General features: G+C 47.1%; 3 protein-coding genes across 3 annotated transcripts; all 3 read right to left on the reverse strand.

Moving 5' to 3' along the window:
* Positions 1–1,421: 1,421 nt before the first annotated feature.
* On the reverse strand, positions 1,422–5,972 carry LOC308145539 (rac GTPase-activating protein 1; the record flags this gene model as incomplete). The annotated part of the gene is made up of 16 exons (XM_080517003.1): positions 1,422–1,479; positions 2,103–2,175; positions 2,277–2,379; positions 2,544–2,676; positions 2,830–2,935; positions 3,008–3,206; positions 3,289–3,384; positions 3,535–3,699; positions 4,015–4,136; positions 4,238–4,373; positions 4,454–4,636; positions 4,784–4,837; positions 4,944–5,016; positions 5,237–5,376; positions 5,550–5,752; positions 5,885–5,972. 16 exons carry the CDS (start codon positions 5,970–5,972, stop codon positions 1,422–1,424), a joined length of 1,932 nt encoding a protein of 643 aa, XP_080373129.1.
* Positions 5,973–9,631: 3,659 nt separating this feature from the next.
* Positions 9,632–13,608, reverse strand: dpysl4 (dihydropyrimidinase like 4; the record flags this gene model as incomplete). Its single annotated transcript, XM_080517360.1, has 15 exons — positions 13,510–13,608; positions 12,591–12,679; positions 12,325–12,509; positions 12,054–12,218; positions 11,921–11,982; positions 11,742–11,822; positions 11,591–11,659; positions 11,336–11,456; positions 10,909–11,065; positions 10,670–10,811; positions 10,507–10,591; positions 10,335–10,420; positions 10,073–10,252; positions 9,798–9,963; positions 9,632–9,723 (listed from the first exon to the last, which is right to left on the reverse strand). Exons 1-15 carry the CDS (start codon positions 13,546–13,548, stop codon positions 9,632–9,634), a joined length of 1,719 nt encoding a protein of 572 aa, XP_080373486.1. The 5' UTR covers positions 13,549–13,608.
* Positions 13,609–16,699: 3,091 nt separating this feature from the next.
* jakmip3 (Janus kinase and microtubule interacting protein 3) lies at positions 16,700–25,719 on the reverse strand (the record flags this gene model as incomplete). The annotated part of the gene is made up of 22 exons (XM_080517359.1): positions 16,700–16,750; positions 16,847–16,912; positions 17,030–17,263; positions 17,364–17,441; positions 17,561–17,629; positions 17,805–17,870; positions 18,066–18,125; positions 18,211–18,309; positions 18,392–18,490; positions 19,061–19,123; positions 19,419–19,502; positions 19,609–19,737; positions 19,992–20,096; positions 20,219–20,290; positions 20,521–20,556; positions 20,667–20,804; positions 21,164–21,310; positions 21,606–21,719; positions 22,616–22,810; positions 24,917–25,156; positions 25,273–25,515; positions 25,585–25,719. 22 exons carry the CDS (start codon positions 25,717–25,719, stop codon positions 16,700–16,702), a joined length of 2,523 nt encoding a protein of 840 aa, XP_080373485.1.
* Positions 25,720–25,842: the final 123 nt, after the last annotated feature.

The raw sequence follows: 25,842 nt of genomic DNA on the forward strand, positions 1-25,842 counted from the left end.
ACACACGCACACCAGGGTCTGTCCAGTGATGCATTCATGAATAACTGGAAAGGTCCGGTTTCTGAGTGGCATAGTCAAACTGGTAACTTTCCACTCTTCAAGTTGGCAGTTCTGAGAGTTTAATGAGGTGATAAAAGTATCTGTACTTTTTACTTGTGAAAAACCACCTTTCACAAAGGATGATACTCAGTTTCAGATTCTATTTCTTTGAGAAAGTCAATCGGATGTGAGGTTTTAGGGGGTTGATATTTAGTCATTGAAGCAAATGTTCTGATGCGGAAATCCGCTTTTGATTTCCAGGAAACTTTGTTGCTCAGATAAAGTTGGTTACTTTCTCAAAAATGTAACAAGCATGGCTCGAATGATTTCACAGCATTTGACATAGAAGGGACATCATAAGTTCAGGTTGCTTTGTCAAGTGAGGTTTGTGAGAAAAAAGTGAATAAAACGCAGTGGACTGAGAAAGGGATGGGAAAAACCTGAAAGTAACAAGAGATGGGCCAATCGCTGCCCGCCTGACTCAGCTTTTAGCCCCTAACCGAGGGAAACAGACAAAAGAACTAAGGTCTACTAGGAAAACCAAATGCCGAAAAGAACACTCCAAAGAGATCTTTAACTTACAGAATATACGAAAGGAACTCAGGGGACCGAAAATCACTGCTGCTACGGCCAAGTTCTTCCCCACAGGAAGAGAGTGTGAAGTCCCGCGGCTCTTCTGATTACCTCCTGATTGCTGATCGCCTGCAGGCTGCAAACCTGTGAAGAACAGGGCGATTGAAGAGGAAACGGCAGCCAACACAAACACGCCATCTCCCAAGGTGTGTCCACCAACAACACAGCCACACGCCATTGGTTTATCGTAAGCTTTAAGGTGAAAGTAATTTCCTCATTTTAATCAACACATTGATTATTGGCTGGTTGCAAGCATTCTCAAACATTTATTTCCGAAGAATTCGTTTTCAAGTCTCAACTCATGAGAACATTTATTCATAAAAAAAACCTAAAGGTTTCTAGAAATTAAGAGATCCTCTTCGAGTTCAGCCACTGTGATGCTGTGGGAGGTCCTGACCGCTGATCTGAAGGTCTTCTCTCAAGCTTTGTGAAGGACGGCCAACGGTTTTGGTCATGGCAGGTCCTGAGCCATTTCTTCACCATCACATTAAAGCAGCAATTTAGGACCGAACATTATGTCTCATGTTTGTCCGGAAAAACAATCGTGAAGCTGAGAGGGAACCATTGTTACAGAGAGCTGCAGTAAGTGACATTTTTTGGTTGAATTTGAATTGAAGGGAAAGTACACATGTTGTGTATCACTGCTTTATTGTGAACGCCAAACAACAGAAAAGTGCTCCCCAATGCTACTAAAGCTCCTGACGGTGTGTGAAGTTCTGAGCCGCTGTTGGGATGGCTCACGTGCAAGGTCAAGGCTCACTGGCGATGGGAGACGTGAAGAACTTCCTGGCCGGCTTGACTTCACGTCTGAAGACCAAACACAAACATACAGAGGAAATGTTACTGGTGGCCTTGGCTGTTTTTTCTTGTAATTGATAGTGAAGAAACGATGAAGATGCTACAATATTCTGCAGAGTTGTGCATAACTGTTATAGAGGAGGGGGTCATGGTGGGGCTCCAGTAGGACCATGTCTTAATCTTCAGTTCTCTTAAGGCTTTAACAGGATATGTTCCAAGGGAACTCAGAAGGGTAAAGGCTATGGGGAATTGCCCCAAACCAGGGCGCCCCCGTATATGACGCCCCTCAATAGCCAGAACTGGCAAGGTCACGTCAGCCCACGACTGGAGACAGGCCCAGTGTGATTTGCCGACCATCTCTCCCACTAAGTTTCCAGATCCTTGATTATAAACGTTTTCTCTACACCATGAGTGAATGTGAATTAAAGTGCAATAAAGTTTTTCACTGACTCCTCTTGCTCATGTTAAATTTTGCTGTTTTGGTGAAGTCGCTACCGCCGTTTTGGTCTGGTCACTTTTCGCTTGTTTGTTTCTTTGTCTCGTTGTCATGCCTTTGTGTATTAATCTGCTTGATGTGGCCTGATTGTTTCTTGTCTTGTCAAGTTATTGTCTTCCTGTTGTTGTAATCTTACACGTTGGGTGTGGCACGCTTTTCGTTAAGGTTGGATCTGTTTTCTGGAGACGTCAGCGGCTGAAATAGGCGACCTGAAATTGAAACAGCATGTTGCTATTCCTTTCTATTCAGAGGGTGTATGGAGGAATTATTGAGTGAATCAATCGATCAGTCGTTGACAGTGTGACCTCACCAAATCGTGCGTCCGTGCTGCTGGAGAAGGTTGAGGGAGTCTGATCTTTCTGTAGAACCTGAGTCCAGTAGTCCTCTGGGACCGAGAGCAAGCGGCTCATCACCTGAGAGCAGAGACAGAAACACCTGAGTGCAGGTGCGAGCCCCGCCCACAATGCAACCATTCTTGGCCAGCAGGGAGCGGGGCTCACGTTGGGGCGGAGCTTGTGCTTTTGGGGCCGTTGTGTCCCTGTTCAGACTAGCATGTGATTGGACAGAATGAGCTGACCTTGGGCTGAGTGCTGGCGTCTCTCATGATGGTGGACGGAGACGGCTCAGCCATGCTATGACCTACAATTGTTGGTCCAAACACTCGGGACAAGTTCTTACGGTCCATCTGACACAGTGGCGACCTCATCACCCTGAGAAACACACATTAATCCAACTCTTATAACCTTCCTTTACTGTTATGGCTCACATAGTTAAACACCCACACAGCACAGCAGCCAAGTAGCAACTCTTTTTCACTCCTGCCAACTGTGGAACAGCTGTGGACGGGTACTCATTTCACTCACTTGTGGAAATGCAAAATAATGAAGGCCAGGGTGTCTCTATTCACTTGGGGTAGCTCTGATATAGCCTGACAGAAGATGGTGGAAATTCTATCTTCATCCTGCATCTCTGAAAATTACAGAAACACTCAATGTGACCTTAAGCTCCACAACTTCCTGTCCCATGACTCCTAGTCCTCACCTGCAGCCTCCATGAAGGTTGAGTGCAGCTTGAAGGTCAGCAGAGGCTCCTTCAGCCTCCTCAGGAAGTCCTTCAGTAGACCACAAACCACGTGGATGTTCTGGACCTTACCCAGCTGCAGTGCTGGTTTCCTTTGAAGGACCTGGTCACACAGCTCCTTCACCTGCCGCTCACCTCCAGGAATCCGGTACAGTCCTCTCTGTGGAACACAAGTGATCTGCAACAGGTGAGCCAACCAAAGGATGTTAGATAGGGATGATCCACGATCAGGACTGACCCACCTCTTGCAAGCCCCGCCTCTCAATCTCAGCCACGCAGTCCACGATGGGCTGAGCGACCCGAGGCCGATTCAGAGGTGCAAAACCCTCCAGAGTGTTCTGAACAAGGGAAGAACTTTATTAAAGACAAGCTGCTGAAATAGCAAAGCTAAAGAATCCAATACCAGAATTTCAGAACAAAGCTTCAGACCAGCGATCCGAGTCTAACTCAGATTATCGGTCTGGTCTTTGGCCTCGGCTCAGAGGTACCCTGCAGGCCTTTTTTCCTGCGGCGATACCAGTTGCTGAGCAGCCATTGATAAACTTGTGTTTACACTCAGGATGAGCGACCACGTGACAGTTCCTGCACTTCATGGCCATCTTCCCAAAGCGGATCCTCTTCCCGCAGGGGGAGCAGTTCTCAGTCCAGATCACCTACAGGAGGTCCACAAGTCAGCGTGTAAAGGAACCACACACATTTTATTGAACACTCAGAGGAAATTATGTGGTTAGAGTAGCAAAATATAACAAGTGATAGAACCAAAGAAACACAAAGTTCTCATCTTAAGCATGGATTGCTAAGAATGTTCCAAATAAAGTGATAAGGAAAAATATGTAACAAGATTGAACTCTTGGCAATTGGATGCAATATTAATCACACTGGACCCACCTCTGGATCATGGGCTATTAAACAACAATAAATTAAACAAAGTGGAGTAACAGGTGACATGATCCTATGAGGACCACTACCGTTTTGGAGACGAAGACATGCTTGGTGCTTCTTTGGTCTCTGCTGGGAACTACTGGAACCTCCGGCACAGTTTGGTTCTCCACCAGAGTCTCGTCACAAGGACACCACACTGAGGTTTGATCTGAGGAAACATGGAGTCTGAGTACTGGGTGTGCACACAGTGACTTCCGCAAACGTCACACCAAGAGCTTAACCGTCCTTCAGCTTTTGCGGGTCCTTTACCTGCTCCTCCTGGATCAGCGTCCAGTGTGGGGGCTTCAGGCGTCTCGACACTCCCCTGCATGATTTCATCCACCATATGAATGTGTCCTCTGGTCTCTGGGGTTTTCATGTACACCTTGACGATGCTCTCTACCCCCTGAGTCCACACAGTCATCAGAACCGTGGGAGGAGCCTGAACACACCCACTGCCATCTGAAACTGGAAACAACTGCTCACCTTCTCCACAGTCCCCACAGTACTCTCCGCAGTATTCTCCACAGTATTCTCCACAGTCGTCTCCACAGTCGTCTCCACAGTCGTCTCCACAGTCGTCTCCACAGTCGTCTCCAGCAGCTCTGGGCTCCTGTTACGACTTGGCTTTGCCACCACTGCACCCACTGGTTGACCCATTGAAGAGCGCTGCAGGTCGAGCAGTAGACATCAAAGTAATGCGGTGACTGGGCAGTCCACCAAGAGGATAGCAGGGATGTGGCAACGTACTATGTGAAACATAGTTACGGGATAACACGCTGAAGAGGTAAAGTATCGACAGGGTAACACACGTACCCTTCTTGCTCTGGCCCGAGATTTCAGAGGCTTGTTCAGAGTAGTGTCACAATCCTAAAAAGACACAAACTGACAATCAGGACATCAGGTAACAAACAATGAAATGACATCTGTCAAGGTGTTTGATTTGGTTAAGGTGTGTGTGTGTGTGTTATGTTACCAATAGGTCATCTGTGCGGTCATAGCTGATGTCGGAGTGAGACAGGAAGGACGACTCATCAATAACTGAGAGTCTTAAAACACAAAAGAAATTATTGTTAAGAATCCGTGACGCTGTTCATAAAAATGGCAGATCATTCACTGAAACAACTTTAACTTGCATTTAGCTGATTTTATCTAAATTATATGAATTTTTGGTAGAAAATAACTTGAGACCTGTTGTCCCCTGCGTCGCCCTGCCCCACCTGTTTGACCCCCCCTCGCTCGCTCGGCACCTACTAACCAATGTCTCACCTTTTATTGCTGCGTTGCAATGGGGCGTTTGATCCTTTGTGTTCAATCGTAGCAAGGAGAGATTTCTGCTCATCATTTAAGTAGACTGGGGATGCGTTGTCCTGGTAGAGGATGTCACACATGAGCTGCATCTGTCTCGCCTGCAAACACAGAGACGCATCATCACTCCCACAGGACACTCACAGTACTACTACGGCGGTATTAAACAAATATTACCAGGTGGGTCCTGAAGAGGGCGCCACCATCAGACACGTCAGATTAGCAAGAGTTTAGTTAGAGTAAGCACTGAGTAGTGGTCGTTCAGAGTTAGTACCTGGTGAAGGAAGTCCGCTTCCATCTTGTAGCGTTTCTTCATCTCCATGTCCAGCTGGTTGCGAGCATGTTTCAGTTTGACCTCCAGAGCCGCTTTGGCCACATCCGACTTCACCAGTAGCTCTTTGTACGTCTTTAACATCCCTTCGGCATGGTGCCACTTCTTCCTCATTTCTTCAAAGTTCTTCACCACTTTCTCCAGCTCTGAAGGGAAACCAGCATGTGGCAGTACCAGCTGACATTTACAGTAGAAAGGGATGTGACAAACTCGGGTTGTGTGCATCCGGTGTGTTTTGTCATAACGTGTGTATTTGATCTGTAGTTGTGCGTCCTCACCCATCTCAGTGCTCACACCGATTTCCTCCAGCTGCAGTTTGTGGAGGCACAAAGCCAGCAGCTCTTCCACCAGCGGAGCCTGGGCCATCGCTGGTGATCCTGAGCACATGTAATACTGTACACACTCAGCCAACCCAAACCCGGGTCAACCCAACCAAACCCGACTAGTAGCTCTGACAACCCACCCCCTCGTAATTAATCACACATATGAAAGTAAAGCAGTTGTTGGCCAGGATGATGAAAACAATGTACAGCATGACTCACAAATTGTCCAAACAGACCTCTGCAAATTTAGACGAACTAATAAAACAATGTAATCAATAACACTAATCATTAGAAAAAGGGGGAACATTTTAATATAAATATATGAAAGTTAGTAGAAAGTAAAAAAAAAAATCAGCTCACAGCCACGCTTTGACCTGCAAGTGTGACGCACCATTCGTGATCCAAACAAACTTCAGTGAGAAAGCAGCAGGGGAGTCATTCTTTTAATGGGGAACAGAAGCCAGATTTTCCAGGATTTTATGATGTTGCCACATAAAAAGTCAAATCTCTCCTTATCATAGGACATTGAAAACATCTTTAACCTTGTGACGGGGATTCTTTGGATTTCCATTCAATTAAAATTAGTCTCAGCGCTTGTAAGGTTGAAAAAGGTATGGGACCTCTATTGGGTGTGGACAATGAAGGGAGCAAAACTCCAAACAAAACAACCAAATAATATTGTTAATTTGGATGTGGAATCAAAATCTCAGACCAGTAATTGGAGATATGGACAAAGCCAGATCATGTATGAGTTTGGACCGGGTTAACTTAACCTTGCCCCACATTTAATGTTTTTTTTTTGGCAATTCAGCCTCTTTTTTTTTTTAGCTGTCAGACACAAACAAAACAACCCCCCCTGCTGCTCAGATGCCATTATCACCTCTGAAATTCTTTCAGTTCAGGATTTGAAACTGCTGCTTTAACATTTTAATAACTTCCACAATAACTAGAGATGCATGTGGCTGCCTGCGCTGTTACCTGGAGGCGCTGCAGGTGACTTGTCCTCCTCCACTCACCTTCCTGAACACACCTGTCCTCAGCACGTGCTTTATGGGCACCTGTCCTCAAACCTGATTGGATAATTGAATGAAGACTCTCAAAGCCTGAAGCCATTCAGCACAAAACTGCACTGAGTGGTGCTCAGAGAGACTATCTCAGGACAAATGATATGTTAAAAAGAAGCAATGCATTAAAAAGCTTCATTTGTAAAAAGCTTTTTTTTGTTTTGAAGAGTTTGTAATAGAAATTATGTATTTTTTGAAAGCGTCAGAAGAACCAACTTTGTCTGAAACTTTGAATGCATAAATATGAGTGTGATTACATGTAATTTACTTTCTTTAGTGCCAAATAAAACGGTAATCTCAAGATACTTAAACAGGGAAAAACCAACAATTCCACATGAGCAAGCAGAGGCAAGGAAAAACTCCCATTAAACAAGAAGAAATCTGCAGAAACGGCCTCAGAAGTGGAGACTTTATCCAGAAAGGGGAGAGATTCAAACCACGGTTTTAATCAGGGTTTTTTTATTTTTAAATAATGGTTTTTATTCTAATTTTCAAAACAGTACCTGCATGCCAATTTAAAAAAAAAAAGTGTTCAAAGACGCAATTTCAGGACAATTGTTAGAAAAGGTACACGATATCAAAGTCTTTCAAAGAAGTTTTCTTTTTTGTTTGTGATTATTTGTTAATACCCCGGTTCTTATTCTCCACATTGCATCGTCTACATGTGGGTGCGTCGTAACCTCCCTTTGAATCACAGCTCAAACACAAATTTATGAATTAAAGCTTTCAGTTAACCCGAGCCTTAAAGAATTAAGCTTGGACAAGGTTTGTTGGGAATTTTTTTTCTTTATTCATGCAGCTCACAACTGGGAGAAACTTCACATTCACAGACAGCAATGTCAGACGCACTGTCAGCCAATCAGAGGTCACGTCCTCCGTCTGGCTCCTGAGCATCTGAGGAAAAAAGCCACCGAGCAATGGGGGGCACGGCGGCCATGTTGGAGCTAAAGTGCAAGCTGCTTTTAGCCTTCCGTTTTTCTGGCCTCATGCTAAGCTAAAGCTAACAGTTCCCTCTGCTTTAAGGCTTCACACTAGCCTCGACAAGCAGTTCTCTTCCGAGTCACACTAAACTAAGCTAACAGATTCTTTTATTTCCACAATTAACTTCAAGTTAAGCTACTAAGCTAAAAGTTTTCTCGATTTCCAAGATTCATTCTAACTTGGGTTAGCAGTTCATTCAAGGATTCATGCTACGCTGACAGTTTGTTGTATTTCCAAGATTCATACTAAGTTTATATGAAGGAGTTTTTTTCCGTGTCCAAGATGTATGCTAAGCTAGCAGTTTTTTTCCATCTGCAATGTGTATGTCTCAACCGAAGACTGTCACCAAAAAACAGTTGGTGGTTTTTGGCCAACAGTACATTTTCTGCCCAAACTCAGAGTGGAATCAATCGTTAAACGTGACTCTGGGCCCCAACATGGCCGCCGCTGCACAGACACTGCTAACACTGATGCGTACATAGCTAACATACTAGCAAAGTACAAAAAATGTAAAAAATACAAAATGATTGTGAATTCTTTACAAACGAATGTTAAAAATCAGAGGTTTCCAGGAATGAAGGGGTGAGTCTGTGGCTGTGACATCACAGCTCTAGGCCTCTTAGTCTCAAGGTCAAAGTTGACCAAAGGTCAGAGGTCATGCTCCTACAGCATGCTCACGTCGTGGATTGATGTGGATTCTGTCTGATGGATCTGGTCTGATGCATCTGGTATGATGGAGCTTGTCAAGGTTTTGCTACTTGCAGGCTACAACTGGATAATTAGCACCATTTAAATCTGATTGTTGGATTGAACATGAAATGACTCATGAGGAACTGAACCAGAACCCAGGATGTTCCCATGGGACTGGACCAGAAACCAGGAGGTCCTAATGAGATTGAAGTCATCGGTTTGTCGATTTGAAGGTTTCGGGGATTCAGATGAGTTCAGGTATAAAAAACTTCTGTAGAACTTGAAGTACTACAGTCACATCAATACAACTAGAAGTTACAACCAACATGATGAATTAATAGAAGTACTTCATGCTGAAACACCCAGGAACACCCGGACTCCCGCAACAGGTGGAAGGAGACCAGGTGTACTCGAGCTACTTCAAACCACAGGTGAATCGTCTTTCAGATGAAGTACTCAGATTTACATTTACTAGCACCACTACTACAGAGACAGGGACTACGGTTTTATGGGAGCTGATAAGGTGAACAGAACATTCAGTACTCGGTAAAGTACTGCTGTAGTAGGCTAAGAATGAGTTAGAACATTCAATAGTTGACGGAACATTTTCGGGGAAAACTCTTTTCTTGAAATGTTGCATTAACATTCAGTATTAGCTTAAGTACTAATAGGAATTCAAACTAACCTATGCTTTCGGGGTTGAGAGCTGGAGGAAGTAATGCTAGTGCAGGCAGTGATACTGTTTTTGGGGTTTAATTGTTCGGGGGTTGACTATCAATTGTAGGTTTGAACTTGAGTTGCAGTATTTGTGAGGTGAAAGTTTAGTTGAGTTCCCATTTTAGTATTCATTACTTTAGTTTAAGAGTTCCTAAGTAGTTTAGTTGTAAAATATGGGATTTACTGGCATGTTTACAGGTTTCAGGTTTCACGGTTCAGGTTGTCTGGGGACACTTTGAGACCATTGGTTTTAGGACAGAGACGTGATATTGGAACGTCCACCCGGGGGCGCTACGATCCTCTGAGTAGAACGCCGCGGAATGTGGTCATCGACCTGGGCTCCTGCACACAAAAAACACGTCTCAGTCACCTTCATCCACAACCAGACGATAATCAAATGCTGTGGACAAGTTTACCTGCCAGGGTGAACCCGGACTGGTGCAGGTTCCTGGTGCCAGACTGGGTCTTTGGACAGGGGGGCCCTCTGGTGGTGGGAGTGGGTGGAACTGATTTGGTCATACTGATTACATCATGGACCGGACCGTCATAGTTTCCACGTGGGACACCACGAGCCTCAGCCATCTGAAACCAAATCACCAAGCCATTTGAAGAAAGCAGAATCTCTGAACCAACTAACCCGTTTGATCCGGACTTCTTCTGGCCAGTTTCCTGGTGGCAGGAGGCTGGTTACCTTGCTGCGGGCTTTAATCCTCCTGTAGACAGAGTCTGGGAAAGCCTTCCTGGGGACGAAGCGTCCCGAACCTTCGGTCACGTTGAGGTTTCCGTCCTCCAGAACAACCCGACCGCTGCTAATCACAACTGTGGCCAGGCCTCGAAGCTCCTGACCCTCCAGGATGTTCACCTCCAGCGTCTGCACACACAAGTGACCGAAGACTGCAGGTCAGCGCCGAGTGACGGGACGGGTATGGTCGACAAGGCCGACGTGCAGTTACCAAGTTGTGAGACTCTGCAGAGACAGTTCGAGTCTCCTTTGGGTTCCAGATGACGACATCAGCGTCTGATCCCACAGCGATCCGCCCTGAACATACAGAGGACACAAACATGAGCCAAGGAACTTCATCGAGTACCGATCCAGTCCTCTAGGTTGACCTGAAGGAACGCTACCTTTACGAGGGTAAATGTTGAAGAGCTTGGCAGCATTGGTACTCGTCACGGCAACAAACTCGTTCTCATCCATCTTGCCTGTAGACTTCAGGGAGACAGAGAAGATGAAACGTCAGCGTGAAGAACTCTGGAACGTCTTCAGATTCAGAGGTGAACCACTCACCACGGCTCGGTCCCACACCACCGACATCCTCTCCTCGATGCCATTCGTTCCCTCCGGAATCAAGGTGAAGTCGTCTTTGCCGACGGCTTTCTGAGCCGTGCTGAAACTGGCCTGAGCGCTGGACACCACCTGCAGGTCTCCACTGGAAGACAACAGCTTAGGGCATTCATACTGACAGACATGGAAATACTGACAGGAAGCTGAATATTAACCAGGATAACAGAGAGGCAACTACTAACCAGGCTAACAGAGAAGTCAAGTACTGAGGAGTGGAAGGATCCGGGTTGAGGGGCGGGCTCATGACAAAAGCAGCAGCCGTGGCCCAGTCTTTGGACCAATAGTGAGAGCCGTCAGTAGCCAGACCGGCTGCGATTGGTTCCCCATACACCACAACGCCTGAGGACAAGTGACAACACAAATGATTAGAGACCCGTCGATCCAGGTCAGACACTGTTCAGAGACCATCAGTGGAACCGAGTGACTTGGTCTTCTGGACCCAAACACCAGAGTTGGAGGACCACAGGTCCAATGTGGTGGTTTCATGATGGTGAGGTGTATTTAAAATTAAGTGAAGTTAAATCCAGCTCTTCAGGACGGTCAAGCGATGGTAAAGCACTGAAAGAGTCAGGCTTATTTTTTGGTTTCGAGGAATTTGCGTCTGATTACCTTTCTTCCGGGACTTGGCGATGACGTCGGCAGCAGATTTGCTCATCACCTTGGTTATGTACAGCGGGCAGTTCGCTTGTTTGGCGATGGTGATGGCTCGATACACAGCCTCTGTCTCCACCTGAAACAGTTGTTTTTTTGGTCCTTTTTATATTAACACTATTGGACCGCTGAATTGATCTGAGCAGCAACTATAAACCAGAGTGGGAGAGTACGTCAAGGTGTGCTACAGGCGTCTGTTACAGGTGTACACACCTCTTCAGGGTGAGATAGAACGTGACCTTCAGGTCCAGTGATGCCGATAGCGAGAAGTTTCTTCTGCTCCTGTAACACAATCAAACTATTTCAATATGACAGAAGGAAAAGAAGTCAGAAGCTTCCAGCCTCGTTGGTCAGTCGGTTGTACCTCATCTACGATGTCACCGTTCTCGGCGTGCACTTGTGCGATGGCCCCAAGGTCTCTGAGGAACCCAAAGGCCTCATAGAGCTGGGAAAGAAACCCCCAAAGCAACACGCAGACCAAGGTTAATGAAACAAATAAACAAAGAAACAGACAAAGAAGCAAATGAGCAATAGAGAGTTCACCTGAGAGTCGGAGCTCTGGTATTTATCTTTGTATGCCATGAAGAAAAGGAAGGAGTTCACACCTGAAACCCAGAGCGCTTTAGTTACTACTCAGCAGTACACAGAGTACTGCAGTGGTGCCTGAATGTCGGACCTTTGTCTTTCACCAGCGTCTCCAGCTCCTCGTACAGTCCATCATGCCACCGTGTGATGTCCAGGTGCAGCGAAAAGTCGCAGCACGCCGTCTGTTCGGCCATCTCCTCCCACTGCTCGAACGCCGACAGCAAACTAATCCCCGGTTCCACCAGCACATGGTCGACTGCAACGACACGGAACGTGAGACCATGAGAAATGAAGGAACCGTTGGTGGCTCTTCAGATGGCTGGTTCTGACTGACGGCGGTTCTTTAGGTTACTGGTACTGACTGATGGTGGTGGTTCCTCCTGCCAGGGCGGCTCTGGTTCCATGGTAGAAGTCGTCGGTAGGGTACATTCCTTTCTGCGGAGCGTGCAGGCTGGTGTTCGCATCGACTCCTCCGGGGATCACCAGCTGACCGTAAGCATCCACAGTTCTCACGCCGGCCGGGATGATGAGGTTCTCCCCAATTTGCCTGAGGAGGACAAAGCGGTCAGTTGGAGGTCAAAGGTCAAACCTTGAAAATGGCTGCTGGGTCACAGAGAAGAACATTTACTTGATGGTCCCGTCCTCGATGTAGACATCAGCATAGAAGGACTGGTCATCGTTCACCACCTTGCCTCCTTTGATTATCAGACGGTCGCCCTGGAAACAGACAGCCAGAGAGGATGCTGGGTTGAGGAGCAGGTTTTCCTGTTGATATTTTCTCCACTATTAACTAGGACGTGAAAGCGCAAAGTAACAAGTGACGTTTCCACTGGAGCCGGAAAGGCAACGTTGTGTGGACTTTGACACCGAGACACTGAGGTCTTTCTGTGGATTTTTCTACCCACGGTCCAAAAACATGTATGTTAATTGGTGTCCCTAAGCTGGGATTGGCTCCAGCAACTCCGAACAAGATAAAGCAGCATAGAAGATGGATGCATGCGGCCCCCTGTGCATGTGCCAGTTTTAACCAGGTAATTAGGTTTAATACCACATTTCAAGCACGTGTCCATGGTTACTATGGTGAACGTTGGTAAAGGTGTGGCTCCGTCCGTGAGGAGATGCAGACCTGTCCAGGTGTGACCTGCCTCCAGCTGCAGGTCAGTGAGCGGATCGATATTGTCCTGCCTTCTGCTGGGCCACGCCCACCTGTCATTCAGATGATGGCCGCAGTCAGCGGTCTGAACCGGGTCAGGATAACCCGGTTACCATCTGAGCCCCTTTAGCCCGCTTTTAACTGAAAATTTGAATCTTATCCTAAAAACCCAAAAGTAAAAAAAAAAAAAAACTAAAAACAAAAACGTGTCATAGTCAGTGCAGCTTCAACCCTGCAAACCGGCACCGCTTCGGCTCGCCCCCCACTCCTCCGACCGGGCCGAGCCGGTGATGCTGCAGGCGGAGGCTGCAGCATCACCGGCTCGGCGTTCCCGGCTCAGCGTTCCCGGCGCGCCTCTCCCGGCTTGGCTCGGCTTGGCTCGGCTTGGACCTACCGCGGGCCTCGCGCTGCTCTTCTTCGGCTGAAACGACATCCCGATCGATCCGTGATCAGCTGATTGATCCGCTCTCACGCGCCCAGACGGCTATTGTTCCCGTCACGAGTGACGTCACACCGGAGGTCAGGCTGAAGGCGTTCAGCACGGGCTTCACTTCCGCCGTGGAGTTTCAAAATAAATTACGCGACAGTCTCCAGTACGTCTTGTCTATTTGAAGTAGGTTTGTTTTCTGTTTCATTGCTTAAAATTAACTAAATCAAAAAGCAGGATGAGGTATTTTAAATTCCAAGATGATTGAAAATAAATCCAGCTTATTTTTCCTCTTCGAAACAAAGACTTTCTAAACATACATCCTTCAGACTAAAACTATAAATTATTATTATTATTGTTGTTGTTTTTATTGTAGAGGAAATAGTCACAATCATCAGGAATAAATGTTCTCTACTTCAGGGCCGCATGTGCTTTTATTATGGAAAAATGTACTGAAACCCTGCAATCTGATTGGCTGCCAGCCTCCGCCTGATGAGCAACAGTCAGCATGAATGCAACCGTTTTTTTGTTTTGTTTTTTAAATCAGATTAATGCTCTGAAATCACAAAGTACATATTTTTCCTGTAAATGTACACTGTAGGCCCTGCGTGTGTGTGTGTGTGTGTGTGTGTGTGTGTGTGTGTGTGTGTGTGTGTGTGTGTTTGCCTCATCAGATGATACACACCAATATAATATCTCTGTACCTCTCTCCTGCAGTAGTTTTCTCGAGTGTGTCTGGAGGGAAACACCACGGTCTGTGCTCCTCCTGCTCCTCCTGCTCTTCCTGCTCCTCCTGCTCCTCCTGCTCCTCCACCCTCCGTGTCCCGGGCGGCTCTGCGGCGCTGCGTTTGTGGACTGAACGACTCGAAGTTGAGTGTTTTGTTCTCGAAGGCTCCCTCGATGTTACAGAACATTCCCCCATATTTGACCCGGGGTCGAGGGGAGTCGGAGCCCAGTCGGGAGAGCAGCGAGGAGCTGTCGTCGTCCTCACACCACCTCCTCTCAGACATCCTGTGGGGCACTGAGCACAGAGCAGGAGCAGAGGCTGACTGAGGAGGAGGAGGAGGAGGAGGAGGAGGAGGTGGAGGAAGGAGGTCACAGAATGAGGAGGAGACAAGGCCTCAAACTGAGAAGAAAGATCAATGTGATTAAAGAAATGGAGCGAGAAAGAGAGGACACACACACACACACACACACACACACACACACACACACACACACACACACACACACACACACACACACACACACACACACACACACACACACACACACACACACACACACACACTCAGTATTTCTTCAGAGCGCTTCTCATCAACAGAACATTAACTTAACCTGTGACCTCTAATTACAACTTAACATTGAGAGCTTCTGTGTCATTCTCACAAGTATGATACTCGAAAACATAAAAACACACACACAGACACGCACACACACAGACACACACACATGCACACACACAGTTCAGTGCTCATTCCCGTTGATGCTCTGAATTCACTGCAGTGCAGAATTTCTTAGCCTGTCAAATTCAGTTATTTCAATCTCTCTCATACTAACACACACACACACACACACACACACACATGCGCGCGTGCACACACACACACACATGCGCGCGCGCACACACACACACACACACGTCTTGGGTCTGGTTTGCAGTTTTATTCACAGGTGTCATGATGATGTTCAGACTGACCGTCGGGTATAAAAATAGGATCTGTGAAAATAAAGGTGTGAGAGAGGAGTGAGGAGGGCGAACACGACATGACGAAGAGGAGTAAAAGAGGTGAGGAGAAGTAAAGGAAAAAGTGAGGTGAGGAGGAGAGGAGGAAGAGTAAACATTCACAGAAAGTGAAGTTGAATTTACCAACATGAAATGTGAACAGAAAGTTTTTGTTTTTTTTTACAAGTTAACAAACATAAAAAAATAAAATAATGTAGAAAAAATGAGTTGCTTTGTTTTCTTTTAAATGTATCAGTTTAAATCCAAGTGTTACCATCAAACAATAAAAACTGAGGAGCAGTTTTCTGCAGCGGAAGATCTGAGAGGCCTGACCCCGTTTAACCAGAACTACCCCCACCTGGTTAACAAGCACCGTCACAACCCGGGTTGAGCGTCTCCATCCGGTTCAGATTTACCGTCCGAGTGTGGTTCGTAGGCTGGCGACCTTTTAAATGTGTGGATTTAGTTAAGCACCGCAGTCTTTTGGACCAGCCTCTCTGGGTCCTGATTAACCTCCGCCCACCTACACCTTCCAAACCTGGTTCAGCGGTTCAACTTATTCAACCCACACCGTCTGAACTGGTTCAATAACATAACCGGGCTCACATCCTTGACTGGTTTTCTGTCACGCCCTGGAAAGCTTTAAGTCAGTAGCACCACGACTTCTAAAAATGTTCCAGTTGACCTGGTGACTCGTTTAAACTCACCGCCTCAACCTGGTCAAAGAATCTGAACCAAAGCTCTAGTTTCCCTCGCTAGTTCAACCAGCCGACTAGTTTTCCGCTCCACGGACACTCCTGACGCGGCGGGTGTTTCATTAGTTACCGTTAGCAACCGTTTGCTGGTTACTGTGGTAACCTGAGCTCTGCGTGCACCGTGACATCACAGTCTTCGGGTGGAACAGCCAATCAGAACAAAGAAAGACAAACTCGTCCTCCATCAGGTTGAGTCTGTCACGAGTTGATCGTCTCGGTCTGATGTGGTCACGGTCAGCTGGTTGACCTCCGCCCGTGCGATTGTTCCTCAGGCCTGTTGCCATGGTAACCTCACGGTGTCTCCAGAGGCAGCAGAGTGTGAGGAGGAGGCGGGCTCAGAGACAGCCGCGCTCTGCTCTGATTGGCTGACGTCGGCGAGGCCCGCCGGGCCTCCGTCAGTGACCTGCTGGTTCCAAACCCGGAGTCCTGAATCCTGGTTCTGGTCCGGACCGAGTCCACCTGCCCAGAGTCCAACTGCTGGACGCTGGAACCAGAAGACAGGAAACGAGAACAACAAAGAACGGCTGGTTACACTGCTGTTCAAATCCTGTGTGTGTGTGTGTGTGTGTGTGTGTGTGTGTGTGTGTGTGTGTGTGTGTGTGTGTGTGTGTGTGTGTGTGTGTGTGTGTGTGTGTGTGTGTGTGTGTGTGTGTGTGTGTGTGAGACCGACCTGCCGTTAGGACCAGAGGATGAACGCCAACGAGAAAAACAGAAACAGGAATAAAAACTGAGGGGAAAAAGAGAGAAAGTATTCGTTGTGTTATCAACCAGCAGATTGTTTGTGATTTTGTTGTCATGGTAACGGCAACGTTTGTTTGTTTACCTTCTCCTCCAGCTCTTTGATCTGTCGTTTCTGTGCTTCTATAAACTCCTCCAAATCCTTATTCCTCTGAGACACAAAGTTTACACACATACACACATTGTTATTTCCTGTTGTTGACTTTTTTTTATATGTACTTGTTGGCCCCGTTGCTTAGTTGTTTACACATGTTGTTTATTGGTTTACCTGCTGCGTGAGCTGCAGCAGCTCCATCCTCTCTCGCAGGATCTGGGCGTCTCGCTCTCTCAGCTCACACATGACGGAGCGTTTCCATTGGTCCATGGCCCTCCGGAGCTCCTCCCTCTCGTCCTCCGTCAGCGTCTCCGAGAGGCCGCCCTCCTCCATCTTTAGCCCCGCCCTCCTGGACTCCTGCTCCTGCTGCAGGGCCTCAAACAGCATGGCCTCCAGCTCCAGGATCCTCTGCGGCGGCCGCAGCACAGGCCGGCTGGTTAACCCCCCTGAACGCCATCTGACCCTCTCAAAGAAGTGATGATGCGTTCAGGGACCGTCCGACACTGACCTTATGGGCCTGATCCATGGACTGCTTCCTGTAGTCCAGCTCCTCGTCCAGGTAACCTTTCTGCTTACTGAACAGGTCCTGGAACACAGCAGAGCGTCATGTGACCAGTTCAATACAACGCTTCATTATCAGTCTGCCCCCTGCTGGGCGACGTGAATAATGCAAGGCCCCGATTCTGCATCTCGATGTTTGTTTACCTTCTCACTCTCGATGTCCAACATCTTCTGCTGCAGAGCCGACTTCATCACCTCGATGGACTCCAGCCACTGAAGACACAGAATATAAGGTCCCCTTTACACGACAACGTTGCAAGTGGAACGACGTCAACGTTGTGTTTCTGTTTCGGAAAGGTTTCGCGTTTACGCGGCAACATTTTGAAAATAATGTCCAGTTAGCATGTTCGGCCACTAGCAGGTGCTGTTGTTTGTGTGTGTCGGTTACCTTTTCCGCCAGAGTGAGCACCGTCCTGGCGTGAATCACCACCACCTGCTCCTCATTGGTCAGATTCTACATGTAAACCACACGACAACAACATGTAAACACCATATGGATGACACACACACACACACACACAAAAAAAACAAACCAAAAAAAAACACATCAGAAGCAAATCTGTGTTTTTTTTAATTTCCAGATAACTAAAAAGTGTTGTGCACATGTTGACAAACACATGTACACGTGTACAAAATAAATTCAACATACACTTACGGCGTTATCGCCCAGGATGTCCAGCTTCTTCATCAGCTCACTGATCACAACGTCCTGACAAACACACACACACACACACACAGTGTTCAGGTATGTTTGTGTGTTCAGATATCTCCAGGTACGTTCAGCCGGGACTCACAGTGACTCCTTCAGCTTCACAGTAGATCTGCAGAGGACTGAGGCCTTCTGGGAAATGGAGTTGTTGGAAGTTGATGGCTGGTGAGCGTCGCTCTCTCTCCTGAGCGTTCAGCAACAAGAGGACCGTCAGACTGACTGTTTATCGGTCGCTGTTGTTGTTGTTGTTGTTGTGAGTTTGTTACCTCCAGCTCCAAGATCCTGAACTCCAGCAGCTCGTTCTGATCTTTCGCGTCTTGGATGTCACTTTTCAGCCGCAGCTCTTCGCACTCCATCTGCCTCAGCTGTGCCACAACAACAACAAAATCCATTGTGTTTAAAAAACAGGCTTTTAACTTTTGTTATATTTGCTTCTGAGGAGTCACCCGGGATAGCGATCAAAATTCATTGTCTGTCCACTTTATATATATATATATATACACACACTCACACACACACACACACACACACACACACACATATATATTGTGTGCTTGTGGTTTCAGTGTTTCTGCCGTTGCTGTGTATCATTTTCATCGTTCCCAAAACAAATGCGAAACTATTCCGCGTTTCATTCAAAAATGTGAAAAAACTGTATAGTTACTTGAAACGTATAAATGAAGCCTTTGCATTACAAATGTATATCAGTGGCAAAAGGGAAATCAAAAATGAACGTTAAATGCCTGAATATGTGGAAACAGAATAAAAAGAGAAGTAAAAAATATATTTTTAAAAAACGAAGAGTGCCGAATATCCGTAAACAAAAACAAAACATGTCAGAAACTACAACAACTCACTAAACTACAGGGGGAAAAAAATCAGACAACAAATAATAATAAACACTTCATTGGACAGTGTAAAGAAATAAAGTTCACCTTCTCCAGCAGCTCCTGGTTCCTCTGGTAGAGACTCTGCTTCTCCTCCACCCACTGCACATCCTGCACACACACACACACACACACACACACACACACACACACACACACACACACACACACACACACACACACACACACACACACACACACACACACACATTCCAAAGAGATTATTGTCGTGTTGTGGTTTACATTTCCCCACCAGTCTTTGTTGTGTGATACCTTTACGTCATTATGTTGCTGAAGTTTCTAAACTTCTAAACCAGCTTTTACGAGTTTCTGTTTTCTCGTCAGTATTTGTTGTCTTGATGTTGTGTTTATTTTGCTTTCAGTCCTCGTTGCGCGGTTGTCTTACCAGTCCTTGTTGCGTCAGCGCTGATTCCAGGTCTGAGACTCGGCTCTGGTAGCGGCTGATTTCCATCAGGAGCTGCTCTCGGGTCTGAAACAAATAACCGGCGGTCCGGTGAGGTTGAGGTCAGTTATGGTGACTTGTGGTGTGGTACAGTCAGATATGTTGAGGTGGGGGTGGGGGGGTGTCACCTCACCTTGATCTCCTTCTCTGGGTCATAGCTCCCGCCGCTGGTCTCCGTCAGCAGGGCGTAGGCTCGCTGCAGCGCCTGGTACTCCTGAGTCAGCTGACGGTACCGAAGCTCGGCCTCCTCACGCACACACAGCTGCGACACACACATAGTCAGAGAGACTGCGTATAACCAGAACCATCCGGACCGCAGACAGCAAGAGAGGAAAAAAAAACTTTTTTAGACTGGGATCAAAATGTGCTGGTACGCATCTGGAACCGGAACCATCAGAACCAGGATGAGTTCAAGCATGAAAAGTACAACAAGGTCAGTCCAAACGAATCGTATCGAGACTACAATGTACCAGTTCCCCCAGGACAGGAGGCTGTCAAGCTGTGAGTGTCGTTTACCTCGTCTGGTTCGGTGTCTGGGGTTCTGTCCGTGTGGAACGACAAAGTCGACCCGTCAGAGTCGGCAGACGCCTCCTCGTCGTAACCGTAGAACGTCTCGATGACCTGCGAACAAACAAACCAACAAGAACGGTGGCAGTCGTCAGTGGATCGTCACGCGGTTGTGTCCCGATTGCTCCAGTCCTGTAGGAGTATCGGCGGAGGAGCGTTGGGACTGTGGGACTCACTCTGCAGGCTCTGAAGGTTCGTTTCCTCCTCACCGTCTCCTGCCGCCGGTACCTCAGCAACATGTCTCTCTCCTGCAGGACGGACATTTACTTAGGTTTCCCCGATTTCGACCATTCACAGAAACTCTCGACACATGATGACGGTCAATCGATCTCCTGGGAGCAATTTGGGGTTCAAGGTCTTGCTCAACGGCACGTTGACATATGGCCAAGAGAGAGATGGGGCCTTGAACCTGTAACCATTTGTTTCAAAGTCGACCTGCCCCACCACTGACAGTAGTAGTAGTAGTAGTAGTACTTACGATAACGTTCTTCACGTAACCAGCTGTCTCCAGAGCCTGGCAAAACAATCAATGTTAAGTTTTTAAAAAAATACTCGTATCGAAAACAGTAGTAATGCTCGCAGTAGCAGTAGTCAGAGTAGCAGTAGAAGTTTCAGTAGCAGTACCTTGGACAGGTCTTCGATGATGTGTTGCTGTTCCATCACTTGTAACCGCAGAAACTCCATCTCCCTCGCATCCTGGCTGTAACCATGGTAACTGGAGGAGTGGCTGCGGTCGAGGTCATTTAACGAACTTGGTCTCCGCTGTGAACATAACAGACGTCGCGGTTACCAGGGCAACAGCGTCGCCCGACAGTCCTCACGACGTTTGTTCTGGAGAAGAGTGAACGTTAGCGACATGTTTTAACTGTTAGCGTTAACGAAAAGACGCGAGCTGAAAACTTGAGCCATAAGTGGAAGCTGTATTTGTCAGTCGGACGAGTCGTCACTTTCATTCGTTTGATTTATGAAATTGTTTTTTTTTACTGATGTCTGAATATCATGTGACCAACTTTAAACTGCCGAGTCACACTGACGCCTGCAGGTGAAAGCTGGAACTGCACACTGCGCTTTACGTACGACTTGTAAGTGTCTCGATGGAGTCGGAGGGTTACCATAGTTACCATCTCCAGGTTCTCCTGGGTCACGAAGCGGAGCTTGTTGTCGAGGCGACGCAGCGCAAGAGCGAATTCTTCGTTTTTTCTACTCAGACGTTTGTTTTTGTCCAGAAGGGGAAGAAACTGACTCTCGGCCTCTCGAAGACGCTTCAGCTGGAGAAGACACGCAATGAGACACACATACAAAAAAAGAAGACAGACACAAATACAAACACAGAAAAAAAACCAGATTCACTACCAAGAAAAAAAAAACTGTCGAACAAAATCAGGAGTGACAGCGCCTCTAGTGGATGTGACAGAAATCACACCCAGACAAGGAACCAGATCCACAGGAAATAATTACCTGTTTCCCCATATGTGTGTGTATGTGTGTGTGTGTGTGTGTGTGTGTGTGTGTGTGTGTGTGTGTGTGTGTGTGTGTGTGTGTGTGTGTGTGTGTGTGTTGTACCAGCTCGTTGCGTTCCTCGGACAGCAGTGCGTTTCGGTCTTCCAGTTTCCGGACGACGGCGCTCAGCTCTGCAATCTTCAGCTGAAACCTGCGCATGTCGCGCTCCTCCTGAGACTGAGACAGGAGACCGACAGCCAATCACAGAGCACCGATCGCAGAGGCTCCAATCACAGAGCACCAATCACAGAGCACCAATCGCAGAGCAATGACGAGAACCTGCAGTCACAGCTTCGTTTGCCCAGAACTCTGCAGGCGTAGAGACACACCCCAATGGAGGTGCTCTTCAGAGGCATGCTGGGTAATGTAGTTCAGATGAGAACAGCCGATTGTCTCTGTTCTTGTCCTGTTAAATCTCAGTCCTTGTCTCACTACAAAGACTAGAACATTTAACCGGTATAAAGGAACGGCACTAAACTAGTATTTATCAAGACATATTCCACTGTCAAGGTCATGATGACTCGTCAGCTTAGACTAAAGTTAACCATGCAGTTCCTCAGGGTTTCGTACTCGGACCCATACCTTTCACATTATGCATGCTTCCTGAAAGGAACACGATAAGAAAACACTTCCACTGTCATGCACTTGACTGTGTCGCCTTGGGCGCTTTTGAAATAAAATTCAACCGAATTGGTCATTTCTGCTGAATCATGTGTCACGAAGTGGTTGAGCAATCACAGGGTAGTGGGAAGTGTCGTGTTTGGCGTGGCTCGGTTGTGGGTTGGGCAGCTGCCGTGAGAATGACACCATGAGTCTGAAAAAGGTGGAGCCAGATGATGTCTGAAAAGGTCACCATAGTTACCAGAGGGCGACCGTTGAGTGAGAGTGAGGCAGAGGGCACGCTGACTCTCCACAGCCCAAGGTCATGCACATGCTAAACTTTAGCTCGTCTCTTCAGGCCAGCAGAGATCTTTCAAAATAAAGCGGCTTTGAATGGGAGAGAGAGGTGGGTGGGTGGGTGGGGGGGGTTATTTTCATGCAGTTAGCGCATGCAGGGAGAGGCGGGGTCTTACAATGTGAGGAGCGCCGTTATTGGTGGAGTTTGGGGAGGGGTGGTTTAGTCCTGCCCTCTGAGCGTCTCTCATTGCTGCGATTTGCTGCTCGACAGCCTGAGTCTGCAGCTGCAGGCGGTGGGCGTGGCCAGCCTGCAGCCCCAAGGCCTTATCCAAAACAGACACGGCCCTGTCCTTCAGCTTTATCTCATCCATCTGCACAGACAGGCGAGACAGACAGGTGAGGCCCGGACAGGTGAGACACATAATGGCAGGTGGGAAGGAGGGGGGGGGGGGGGGTTATACAGCAAGGTGAGGGGTATGGGGGTGGGGGTGGGGGGGTGGGGGGATTATTCCTGTCAGTGGTAGCATCAGATTTGGAGCTGCAGCTCAGGTGAGTCCCACCTGTTCACCCAGTGCCAAGTTTGTTTGTGTCTTCGAGGTTGGTCTGGTCAGTGTGTGTGTGTGTGTGTGTGTGTGTGTGTGAGTCAGAGTGAAACAGAGCGAGGTCTGTCTGTGTGGTACCAGCCTCTGTCTCACTCTCGCATCACCCCCCCCACCCCCACCCCCACCCCGCCCGGCCTGCACCCCAACTGCCCCGTCACACGTTCACGACACAATCACGTATTCATCCACAGCAGCTGAGAGCTGCACGAGTCAGAACGCTTGATGTTTGGCAAACATCACTACACACTGTGAAGCACGGCGGCGGCAGCACCATGCTCTGGGTACGCTGCAACTTATTCAGCACACCAGATTTTCAAATCTTATTTCTAGACATGATAGATGATTTGGCTTTTTTTTTTTTTTTTTTTTTCCAAGTTATTGACTTAACCTTATAACCTTAAATCTCGATAAAATCTTATTTCAAGATTTCTAATCAAGTGGAATTTACCTGCTGCGTGGGCATATAATTTAACTAGTTTTAAGTAATTTTCTTCTCAAATTTAGTGCTTATGTCTTATATTTGGGCTTTTTGCAATGTGTGCTTCTGGAGGTTAACATCACTGCAAAGAAAAAAAAATAAGAAAAAAATATACTAAAACAAGAAACTTAATACTTAAAATAAGTAAAATTATCACAAGATTTTCACAAATAAGAAAATAATTCTCGCCCCATATGACCCAGTGGCTTGAAAATAGAATCTTTGGACTCAAAACAAGTATTATTTTCATGTGTTATTATTTTCAAATCTTAAAATAAGAAGATTGGGCTCATAAAATGCCAGTTCAGGTCCTTTGATTGCTGGTCAGTCATCTTAAAATGAGAAAAATGGGTTAGCCTTGTTTTAAGCCAAACAGTACTTATAACTAGTTAATAATACTCAATGCCAAGACCATTCTAGCTAATAAGAAAATAAAGTAATAATCATCTTAAAACTATAATAATAATTGTTTTAAGCAAAAATGACTTATGAGTCAAAAACAAGTAATTTTTCACTTAATTTAAGAAATTGTATCTTGCCCAGATTTGACTTTTTGCAGTGATAAAGATAATAAGACTATCGTACACGCAATAAATGACACCAAATATATTCGTGTGTTGAGGCACGTTCACACTTGTTTATGCGTGTTTACGCACGTTTACCAATAGTAACACATTTATGTGTGTGTTTACACGTTTGTGCGCGTTTACACGGGTCGGCGACATGTTTCCACGTGTTGTGTGTGTGTTGTCATTTGCTCACTTATGTAAACATGTATTGATGTGTGTTGACGCAAGTTTCCACGTGTGTTTACAAGTGTTTGTACACGTTGACGTGTTGTTTTCTTTTGTTTTTGTGCGTGGACACGTGTTTTGTCTGTTCACGTGAGTTGTTGAGTGTTGATACGTGTTGACGTGTGTTTACATGTGTTGACAAGGCTTTACATGTTTTTTTTTTCCTCCATGTGTTTAAATGCGTTTTACACGTGTTGACGTGTGTTTGTACATGTTGACATGTTGTTTTCTTTTGTTTTTGTGTGTGGACACGTGTTTATCTGTTCACGTGAGTTGTTGAGTGTTGATACGTGTTGACGTGTGTTTGTACATGTTGACATGTTGTTTTCTTTTGTTTTTGTGTGTGGACACGTGTTTATATGTTCATGCGTGTTGTTGTGTGTTGACACGTGTTGACGTGTGTTTGTACACGTTGACGTGTTGTTTTCTTTTCTTTTTGTGCGTGGACACGTGTTTGTCTATTCACGGTGTTGTTGTGTGTTTACATGTGTTGACAAGACTTTACATGTTTTTTTTTCCTCCATGTGTTTAAATGCGTTTAAATGTTGACGTGTGTTTGTACATGTTGACGTGTGTTGACGGGAGTTGGCGTTGTGGGCGTACCAGGCGGCGGACCTCCCTCTCGCAGTCCCTCTTGGTGCGGTTGAGCTCTTCCTGGTGTTGATGGTGAGCCGACCGGAGCTCCGAGGCTCGGGCCAGGGAGGCCTGCTGGGCGGCGGCCAGCGCCTCCTCTGCGCTCTTCTTCCCTCCTCGCAGCTCCTGCGCCTCCTGCTGGAACCGGCAACGCTCCGCCTCCCAGCTCCTCCGCGCCTCCTCCACCTCCGCCAGCAGGGCGGTCCTCACCTGGAGGCCGGACACAGAGTCTGAGACCTCCTACTGCTCCTCCTTCTCAGGGAGTCATAAATGGATGAATGAATGAATGAATGAATGAATGAATGAATGAATGAATGAATGAGCACCTTGTCAGTGGACCCATCCCGTAGCGTGACCACCAGGCCGTTCAGACGTTGGATCTCGCCGTCTTTGATCTTGATGACCCTCATGAGCTCCATCTCATGTTGCCGTAGCAACGTCTCCCTGGTGACAGCCAGCTCCTTCTGCTTCTCCTGGTGTAATTTGGTCTTCAGCTCCGTCACGGCGACCGTTGCCCGGTGATGCTCCGCCCTCAGCTCCTGACTGTGCTCCCTCTCCAGCCGGCTCACCTGAGGCAGGCGTGCAGTCAGGTACATAGGCAGGGGCCCCAGGTGCACTCTGGGATTTGTAGTCCTTACCTTGTTCTTCTCCTGTTGTAGTTCGATCTGGATGTCGGTCAGCTTCGCTCTCAGCTCCTCATTGGCCGCTTGAAGGGTCGCCATGGCGTCGGGTCGCTCACCCTTACCTCGCGCACCGGTTCCTCGCTTCGACATCCCCGACTGCAGGCTCCGCCCCCTTCAGCTGTCGGTCAACCTGAACGCTGACCACATCTGCACCTGTCCACAAAGACACACAACATCAACGCACTCAACTACACTCAGACACACAGCATGTAG

This window comes from Blennius ocellaris, assembly GCF_963422515.1.
Source record: "Blennius ocellaris genome assembly, chromosome: 21".
Taxonomy (NCBI): Eukaryota; Metazoa; Chordata; class Actinopteri; order Blenniiformes; family Blenniidae; genus Blennius; species Blennius ocellaris.